General features: G+C 40.0%; 2 protein-coding genes and 1 long non-coding RNA gene across 3 annotated transcripts; 1 reads left to right on the top strand and 2 right to left on the bottom strand.

The window, feature by feature from the left end:
- Positions 1-71: 71 nt before the first annotated feature.
- Positions 72-1,570, bottom strand: LOC135432073 (cytochrome c oxidase assembly protein COX18, mitochondrial). Its single transcript, XM_064687547.1, has 2 exons — positions 1,065-1,570; positions 72-1,004 (listed from the first exon to the last, which is right to left on the bottom strand). Exons 1-2 carry the CDS (start codon positions 1,533-1,535, stop codon positions 414-416), a joined length of 1,062 nt encoding a protein of 353 aa, XP_064543617.1. The 5' UTR covers positions 1,536-1,570; the 3' UTR covers positions 72-413.
- A 101-nt stretch (positions 1,571-1,671) lies between these two features.
- Positions 1,672-4,626, top strand: LOC135432065 (uncharacterized). The gene is made up of 5 exons (XM_064687535.1): positions 1,672-1,907; positions 2,518-2,673; positions 2,736-2,840; positions 2,906-3,722; positions 3,776-4,626. The coding sequence occupies exons 1-5, from the start codon at positions 1,777-1,779 to the stop codon at positions 3,911-3,913; spliced, it is 1,347 nt and encodes a 448-aa protein (XP_064543605.1). The 5' UTR covers positions 1,672-1,776; the 3' UTR covers positions 3,914-4,626.
- LOC135432093 (uncharacterized) lies at positions 1,676-2,286 on the bottom strand. The gene is made up of 2 exons (XR_010436885.1): positions 2,179-2,286; positions 1,676-2,118 (listed from the first exon to the last, which is right to left on the bottom strand). It is a non-coding gene; the product is annotated as an uncharacterized LOC135432093 (long non-coding RNA).
- Positions 4,627-10,023: the final 5,397 nt, after the last annotated feature.

The raw sequence follows: 10,023 nt of genomic DNA, 5'->3' as shown, positions 1-10,023 counted from the left end.
ATAAAGAATATACATATTCCGAAGCTGTAAGAGATAGAGGCGCCTTATTTGCTATACCAAACGCAGATTAATTTTATCTATAATTAATAATATATTTTTTTACCAATTGGACTAGGAAAGAGGCACAGCCGCTGCGTGTCTGTATAAAATTAAATAGGAATCTATGTTGCGACAATACTCATTGATACGGGGTATCTACTAGTCGTGCACTCAACTAGAGCACGATTAGTTGTTTACAGTTATGTATGTTGTGGGGGGTTTCACACAATTTATTTCTAAGAACGAAGATGAGTTTCCATGGATGAAGTGATAATTTACAATGGGACAGTTGTCTGGATTCGTGGACTTAGCCTCATGGCAGACTATATTTACATGACAATTAAATAAACTACTTACAACATAAGACTAGTGGCTCACTTGGTAGCCGGCTTATCAGCCGGCGCCTCGTCCAAGAGTCGCGCGCGCTTTTGTATCTTAAGCCACAGCTGGTCATACGGCTGCTCCAGCTCTGTTGGCGTTTTGGGTATGCCCACGGCGCGTCTCATTTCCGGCGAGAGCAACAGCAGATTTTGCGCTAGACCAAAGCTGCTGGAGGCTACCCAATAGACGCACAGTGCCGATGGCACCGTGCAGGCCACGGGCACCATCAAGACGCTGAGACCTCTGAAAGCATTGTTGGCTATGTTCTGTAGACGTGTGGGCGGACGCGAGCGCGTCATGGTCTGCAGCTCAATGATGGCCAGATTGATGAGTCCCAGTGTGACGGGCAGAATATAGGAACTATCTACAACGGTAAGATTTGGTATCCAGCCTATGCCGCCAATTGTCAGCTCTGTGGCTATGATTTGTGCCTTCAGCGTTGTGGGATCCGGCAACATGTAAACCAGATTACGCAGGGCTACAGACTGGAATATCCACAACGGTATTTGACCCCAGAGCACAATGACTGTCTTCATGGGATGGCAGTTATCACGCACTATTAGATTTTGCCATTGCTTCTTGATCTGCAAGGTAAAAGTTGATGTTTGAGAAGATCAGAAAATATGCATTGCACGTAGACAAACCGAACGCCTGTAGACAATTTGCGTTTGCTTGTCGCTCCACTTGAACTTTTGCTTGGCCATAGCCGCCTCCCGTTTCAGCTCCTCGACTAAGGCCGGCATTTCCAGCGCAATTTGCTCTATTCGCGCCGTTATTCTGTGCTGGTAAATGGTCAAGGGCAACGTGACGACGCTGCGAAACAAAAACGTGGACAGCACAATAGCCGCCCACCAGGGCAATCCGCTGTAGTCATGTATTTGGGTCAGGGCATCCTGCATATAAGCCACAGGTGTGCTGTTCGACAGTGTCTGCCAGAAGCCGACCAGCCCGCCGGCACTGGCCAGCTGCGATGCTGCCGTTGCTGCTGCTGCGGTTTCTGTAGAGGCATGCCGGCGTTCATACCATTTGACATTTGTGGCACTCGCACGTAGATAACCATATTTACAGGCAGCGATAAGCTGGGATCGCCTGCAAGCGCCCAGGAGTAGTGACATTATACAAAAACACAAGCAGGTTGTTACCACATTATTTACAATGTGACCGTATGCTTGCTTTGCGGAAAATACCAACAAAATGTTATTTAACAGTCAATGCGCATGTTAGTGATGGAGGAACTAACAGTGCTGTATCTTAATTGGTCGATGTTGCGTCGCACCGTTCGGTCGCACAAAAGTAAAATTAACAAGTTCAATAAAGTAAAGACACGGATTTATTTGGGATTATATAGTTAAAGTTATGAATATACCCCAATGGCATACAATACCAGCGGTGGCACTAAATCAAATATTCGACTATCTCGATTCTCGAGACCGCAGAGCTGCGGCCAATTGTTGTTGGGCATGGAGGCATCATTTTTTCCAAAGACGGTAAGTCCAGCAGAATCCATTATGTACATATACATATGTATGTATATAAGCACAAGTGTATGTGTGTATATATCTATGCAAGGCTATGTTTGTGGAGATTTTCGCTTTTGCGTCTCAAACAAACAAAGTGCTTCTGCTGCTGTGGGTGACGCACAGCTGTTCTCCCAGATGCCCATCGGTAGGGGCGTGTGTGTTTTACTTTTTGGCAAGCCTTGAAAGACAACAAAGCATTTATTAATACGTGTAATAACAAAACAAAGCGCGGCCATACAAACACACACACGCACACAGGCGCACAATGAAAATGTTGCTACACCAACACAAACACACACGCATACACGTAGCCAAACACACAGCTGATGTCGACGTCGCTGCCACAGTGATCGACAGAAGTTATGGTATTGCTTTTTAAATTTAAAAAAAAATTAAAATGAATGCTAAATTCCAACATAAAATGTATAATCGTTTATATAAATGAATTATAATAATTGTGATATCGTCAACAACTGGCTATATACTTATTTAGCTCAGTGTACATGACGGACAACGTGGAAACGGTTTTTGTTAATAGTTGTTTCTTTTTATATTTCTACTTTCGCTGCGACAACAGCTATTTTAAAAACTTTCGCTTTCACATTGACGTGGCCCAGGATGACCAACTGTCGTTCTTTCATCTCAGCATGGCCAATCTGGCCAAGGAGCTGGTCATAGTCTTCGATTTTCACAATGCCTTTCACATACAAAAAATGCGGCGGCTGCTCTACAAGTAAGTGCTAACCAATATACAGTATATTTAACCAAAGCTAATATTCTAATTGATTTTCTTAGAGCGGCGCGCTGTGATAATATCCGGGCCTTGCGTTTCCAAACCAACAATGTGGGTCTTGTGGCTGCCGGGAATATGCACAGCGAGCACCTCGTCGCCATAGAACAGTAGGAGAAATAACTAAAATAATTCTTAATCTATGCTAAAGCCCCCTTCTTTTCTCCCATTTCAGGTGCTTTGTGGAGCCACTGAAGTTGATTTTGGGCCGCAAGAATCAGGCGTGTCAGGTATTGGATTTGGGTGCCATTGAAGCGCTTACCTATTATGGTCAGGATTTTCTCAAGGCCATGGGCAAGCCGCAAGAGCTGCTGCAGTTGACGCTGTCCAGCATTAAATACGATCCTAGTCACTATCCCATACTCGGGCTGGACACCACGCTGCTGCAAAAATGTGCCGCACTGCAAGTGCTTTCGCTGGACTATGACACGCTCAACGATGAGCTGCTGCACACCATACAGGTGCTGCCGCTGCGTAAGCTGTTAATTGTGGTGCATGGCCTCGATCAGGAGGAGCATGCTGATGTCTCGGAGGCTGCCTGGTCCAACTTCTCCACGCATTTCACGGACATTGAACTGGTGCTGACGCTCGTCTATGCCTATGAGGCTGTTGAGCAACTGGAATTGCGCATACTGCGCCGCCACATGCCCGTGACGCACATACGGATGCTCTTCTGTGAGTTCATGAACGAAGAGGCGCTCGACTGGATGTCCGTGCACAATAGCGACACGCTGCGCAGCATCTATTACATAGATTCGGTGAGCAAGCATTCCAATCGCATTGATTACATGCGTCAGACCAGGCTTCAGGACCCGTTTGTCATGTTGTCCTGGCGCTGCAAACAGCTCGAGGAGATTGTCGTGCACGGCTACACCATGGATCCGCACAATCTGCTTGGCATTGCACGCCTGCGTGGTCGCCAGCTGCGTCGTCTAGAAGTATCTCAAATCGACTGGGAGCCCAACGTCGCAGCGCAGCCCGTTTTTAATCAGGTGAGTGGCTGAGATTTACACCTATGTTCACCAGTCTGACTGATTATTTGCAGGAAATGTGCTCGTTGTTGGGCCAACAATGGAGGCCAGTTGAGCCGGAGCAGTTGCCAAGCGAAGGCTATGGCCCTGTGGATTATGATGTGCGCGATAAGTACGTTTTTGAATTAATGCGAAAGGATCTGAGCCATTAAAGCACAAATCAACCAAAAATCGAATAAAGCAACGTCATGCATGCAGCAACAACAACAACAACACGACTCACAATATAATACAACATGACACGTGATCAAATCGAGCGCATAGAAATTTGTAGCGTTTAGTAAACTTTTACGTAGGCAACTAAAAAACAAACAAACAAAACAAGCAAACCCTAAAATGAAAAGCGATCAATTGACTTTTCTGTTAAGTTAAATAAAACGATTTTTGATAGATAATACAAGAACCGTAAACAGTTATAAAAAATTGGCAAGCCTTTATACAACTTACAATTTTCTTTCGTATGTTAAACTATGTAAAACTTAAAATTAAATTTTGTTCGGCCACACAGCAAAAATGAAAGCAACAAACGGCATAAAAGACTTGAGCACTTCAAATGCAAATGAAAGAATGAAAACGAATTGTAAACAAAAACCAACAAATATAACGGGCAGTTTGTTGTTACAAAAAACATGTAAAACAACAAACAGCGACGAAAACTAAGATAGGTAGTGAGTGAGGGAATGAGGGAAGATAAACATCATTTTATAAGCAACAACAACTGTGATTTAAAAACAAAATGCAAGCAAGCAAAAGTAAAGCCAGGTACAGCAGCGGCAGCAACAACAACAACAACCAATTGTTAAGCAAATTGTCTAGTTAGCTAAGTAAAATATTAAAAAAAACATTTAAGAAAAACAAAAAAAAAGTGTTAAAAAATGATTGTAAACCAAGAAAACACACACAAAAAAAAGACCAATGACAAATTGTAAGCTCAATCAATTGGCAAAAAAAAAAAAAAAATTGTTAACTTTTGTAATATGAGAATATGTAATGTAAAGTTGGCGCTTAAATTGTGATAGAACAACAACCAAACACAACAAATGTAACAACAACAGCCAACAGATCGCAAAACAATCCGATCCGATGGTCGTTTCGTTGGCCAAGCGCCGCCATTTGTGTAGTTTTCCAAAGTGATATTAGCAGCTTATGTAAAGCAACAAAAGCATATTGTAAACAACACACGTCTCTGTATATACATATTTAATAATATAAGACATATGTGTATCTGTGTGACAGTCCAGTTAAATGGCGTGTGTTGTCGACTTGTTAAGCGAGACATGCGTTAGCCAGAATTGAAAGCAAAACCAATTCAAAAACCGTTAAAAACCGATTCAATCAATCGTAACACTTGAGTATTTTGTATTATCGTAGCAACAGGCATTCATTTATACAATAACAACTAATATAGTTTACTTATGTTTGCACAAAAACAAACAAACAAACAAAATGCAGCGCAGTTAGTGTACAAACAAAACTGTTGCCAGGACAATTGCCACTGGGCACAAAAGCACCAGCAGCTGAGCAGCTAGGCAAAAAATATATAAACATAAATGGTACCTGAAGATCACTTTGAGCATTTACGCGAACAACTCACAAAGAACTTTGCTCAAACTAAGCTAAAAAAAAATACATAAATACAAATCTATTAAATGAAATAAACGAAAGACTGAACAAAGGCGTTGCAAAGCTCAGCGTCAAAGCCAGCCGAGGGGCAATTGTCCAAAAAGTACCAAAAATGCAGCAGCAGCAACAACAACAACAACAGATTAAACAAATGCGATCTCAAAGACAACACCGAACACTATCCAACCATATGTGTTATATATATATATATGTACATATATAACTTACAAAAACTAAAAGCTATGCATGTATTTTTGTTATAAACTTCAATAGCGAATATTAATTTATAAAAACGATACAAATGAGTGCAAATCATGTGTAATATGAAGCAATCGTCAATGTGTGTGTGTGTGTATGTACAACAACAACAACCACAATATAATTTAGTTAAGCCTAGTACATACCAACAACAACAACAACAACTAAATGTGATAAACGTGTCATGCTGCTTCCAATAACAACAACAAAACAACAAGAACAACAACAGCACCAAAGAAAACACATGAATCTATAAACAAAAACGCAACTGTTCCAAGCTATTCCCTTAAAGAAAATTCTTTTAAATATGCTACCTAGCAAAAGTCAATAATTGTAGCTACAAATTTGCAGACCTTCTTTATTGTTTAACAAATCCATTCAAGTATTACAATTTATTCACGCGAAATGCAAACACTTCCAACGCTGCGTATGAGTAACGTTTTATTTTGTATACAAAAAGAACACAACAAAAACAGAATAAGTCTATATTTTATATGCCATTTATTGTATTTAAAATTTCGAAAGGAAAACAACAACTTTTTGTAAATCATTCCATACACAAATTAAGCTAACGTATGTATTAGAAAAAGAAAGAAAAACAACAACAGCAGCTAAAGAACAGCAAGAGAAGGAAGTTAAAGGAACAGGAGGCATGTTAGAATAGAAGTAAAAAAACAACAACAAGAAGAAGAAGAAGCAACAGCCGTGCATTAAGAACAACAACAAATTTATATATATGCAAGTTATGCTTAAAGATAACATAAGAGCACAAGTGTATAGAAGAAAGCTGTGATAACAAAAAGGCAACAACAACAAAATAACACGAAAAACAACAACAACAAAAGGGAGAAGAGTAAGAAGCAGGGGAGAACTTAAAGTACACAAAGCCAATGCGAAACATATGCGACCAACCAAAGGTTAACAACAAAACTTTTGCAAAACAAAATAAACAAACAACACAAAACAAAAGGAAATACAAATTCAGTAAGTGAAAACGTTTAAGAACAAGTAGAAAGCAGAACGGCCAAAAAAAAAGAAGAAAGTCGCTGGTTCTAAGTTTATATAAAATATGCAAAATTAGTTAACTTAGCGAATGAACTTAGAAAGATAGAAAACAATTAAAATGAGCACAAGCTATAGGAAAACTTTTTAGAAATGAATGTGAAAACTTGAAAAATGAATGTGAAAAATGAAGTGTTTGAGCAGAAGAAAGCAACAACTGGAAAAATCTGCGAGAAACGAAACCCAAAACAAATATCTATGCTAATTGGGCATGCAATTATTTTAACTATTTCAATAACTTTAAAAACAAAAAGAAATGCATTATTTTATTTGCTAGCCTTTTTTTTCAGTTGTGCAAAGAATTGTGCGCTTCTTTGAAAAAAGCCAACAAAAATGATAACAGCAATTTTGTGGCATATGCAATATCATAAATTTAAGCAAGTTACACAAGAAAAACAAATTATTAAAGAAAAACAAACAAACAAATTTGACCGTAGCAATGGAAATGTATTAAAAGAAAAATCTAATAAAAATCAATAAACAACGTTCAAAAAGTTATCCAGATTTTTGCTTAAAGAACATATGGAATCTATAAAATAATAAAATTTATATATAATTTTCTATGCAATATGAAATTCGCAGTTAAAAAATATCAAAGGCATATGCATAAGGCAATTAACGAATCGAAGTCAATTTTAGTTATTGCCAATAATGAAAAAATTGATAAGAATTAATTGCAGCTGCTTTCAGCAGAGGAGTATAAACTTGGAGGCTATATCGGGTTATGGATGGTGAGGAAGTTGAAGATGCTGGATTATATAATGCCTGCTGCTAGTGGAGATACCTATTTGTTCACAAAATCATTTAATTGTTATAGTAGATCGACTTTACTTTCTTTAAAAGCACAGACTACTATAATCTTCATCTAACAGAGTACTCGATCCATAGGCTAGTCTAGGACTCATCGAGGACTGCGTCGAGTATTATTATTGTAAGTGAGCCTTTGAGCACCTGCTTGAAAGGCTCCTTAGTCTGTTAGGAGCTCTCTTTGCTCCTCCACCATCTGATAAAGGTAAGTCCGATTGCACACAAAAATATATATAGTCCTTGGCTAATACAAAACTATATCCATACACTAGTCGAGCGCTCAACTCATCTACCGAGGACTGCGTCAAGGGACTCTAGAGACTCTAGCTTTCATCTGATAAAGATAAGTCCGATTTCCCATTGTGCTGATGCACATATATATAGTCTATGGCTAATATCCGTAAACTAGTCGGATTCAACTCATCTAGCTAGGACTTCGTCAAGGGACTCTAGCTTCCATCTGATTAAGATAAGTCCGATCTATAGTCTTTGGCTAAACTTTATCCATACATTAGTCTAGGGCTCAACTCATCTAGCGAGGACTGCGTCAAAGGACTCTAGATTCCATGTGATTAAGATAAGTCCGATTTCCCATTGTGCTGATGCACATATATATAGTCCTTGGCTAATACATAACTATATCCGTAAACTAGTCGGATACAACTCATCTAGCGAGGACTGTGTCAAGGAACTCTAGAGACTCCAGCTTCCATCTGATAAAGATAAGTCCGATCTATAGTCTTTGGCTAAACTTTATCAATACATTAGTCTAGGGCTCAACTCATCTACCGAGAACTCCATCAAGGGACTCTAGAGACACTAGCTTCCATCTCATAAGGGTAAGTCCGATTCGCCATTTGCATACCTATCCAACATTCCCGATCAAAACAATAAACATACATAAACTAAGGCGGATAATAGCTTTAATAACCCGCATGAGGTAAAGTTATGGCCGTGCTAGATAATAAATATGAGAGAAAAGCCACGCCTACGCTGCGCCCGCTTGCCAAGAAAGCTGTGACAGGCGTTTCAATATATACAATATATATTTGATTGCCTACTTCAGGGCGCCAGCAGCAGCTGTTACACAATCAAAACATCAACAAAAGTCGCACCCAGCGCACGTACGCACACATAGACGCACGCAAACACACCGCACGCACACATAGACGCACGCCCACATAAACGCACGCACACATAGACGAACGCACACACATACAGTTTGTAAATACTTCCGCTTGCTGCGCGCAGACGCAGAACAAGTGAGCTTTTTTCCGTCAAGTCCTTGAACTTTTGACCTTGTTTTGTATTTTTCTCCGGCTCTGGTGTTATGTAAGCGCCAGCAGCTGCGTTATGCAACACGCCGCATGGCTCAAGCAAAAATTGCAGTGCGACTCCACAGTGCTTGTGCAACTGTAGACATTTGGCGACTTGATAAGACGCATTTAGCCGGCATTGAGGGCCCAGAGAGAGAGATAGCGACTGTGAAATGACTGGGCGAAACTTATCTAGAAATTGGCCGCATTTGTTTTGGCCAGACAGCCGGACAGACGGACGAACGGATGTTATAATAGAAAGACGGAGCTGGCGTCAGCATTCGCGTAATAGAAATATGATATACATCTGATACCCCGGCTGACGTTAGTTGAATATAATTCTAACGCTCTCTAGCCCAAGTACGTTCAAATACCGCACAGTTTGGGCGGCACTGACAGCACGCTGTGCTGCTCAAACTGTTGGCGCAAAGCTCCTCAAAACATTGTATCCATACCCATTAATAATGTCCGAAAGGGGGGTATCAGCAAGTTGGGAATTTGTGTGTCACAAGCAAAAGAAAAAGCGCCCCCATTATATATATATATATATTCTTGATCAGCATGAACACACACGTAATAACACGTATGAAGATTAAAGTTGTGGACTGTAGGGTCTGAATATATGTCGATTTTTAGCACCTGTTTTGCTTGGCACCTTGCGAAAGTTAACAAAAGACGCGAAATTTCATAATCAAATTCACGTATAACATACACAAATGATAAATATATCATTCTTCTTCTATACGACTTTCCCACTCCACCAACATTGAAAAGTAAAGACTACATATTTTTAGTACACTTTTTAGTACACTTTTTAGTACACTTTTTAGTACACCTTTTTAGTACACTTACACTCTATCTTGGAGCATAGTGAAGTAGGAAACATAGATGCTGGGAATATATTCTCGAGCTGGCTACAGGGTATTGCCTAGTCGCAACCAGAGCAGCTTTTATTTATTTGTATTGATCATGTTAGCCTTTTGGCTGCATTTGGCGCTCTAGTCATGATTGACACACACCAAGAAGCATAGAATATTTCAGGCATAACGTAAGCGATGCATGAGTAATGGCAGATATCACAGCAAAAAGAGTATATTTTATAGAGTATATTAACCCACACACACAAATTGTGTGAAAAACGCCAAAGGAAAGCTTCGCTGCAGCAGCCGCTAGGAGAGCTAGAGCGAGAGAGTGCG

The sequence above is a fragment of the Drosophila montana genome, unplaced genomic scaffold (genome assembly GCF_035044405.1).
Source record: "Drosophila montana isolate Dmon_TW-CO22-7 unplaced genomic scaffold, ASM3504440v1 contig_1455_1, whole genome shotgun sequence".
Classification (NCBI taxonomy): domain Eukaryota; kingdom Metazoa; phylum Arthropoda; class Insecta; order Diptera; family Drosophilidae; genus Drosophila; species Drosophila montana.
This window is presented reverse-complemented; position numbering and strand designations above follow the sequence as displayed.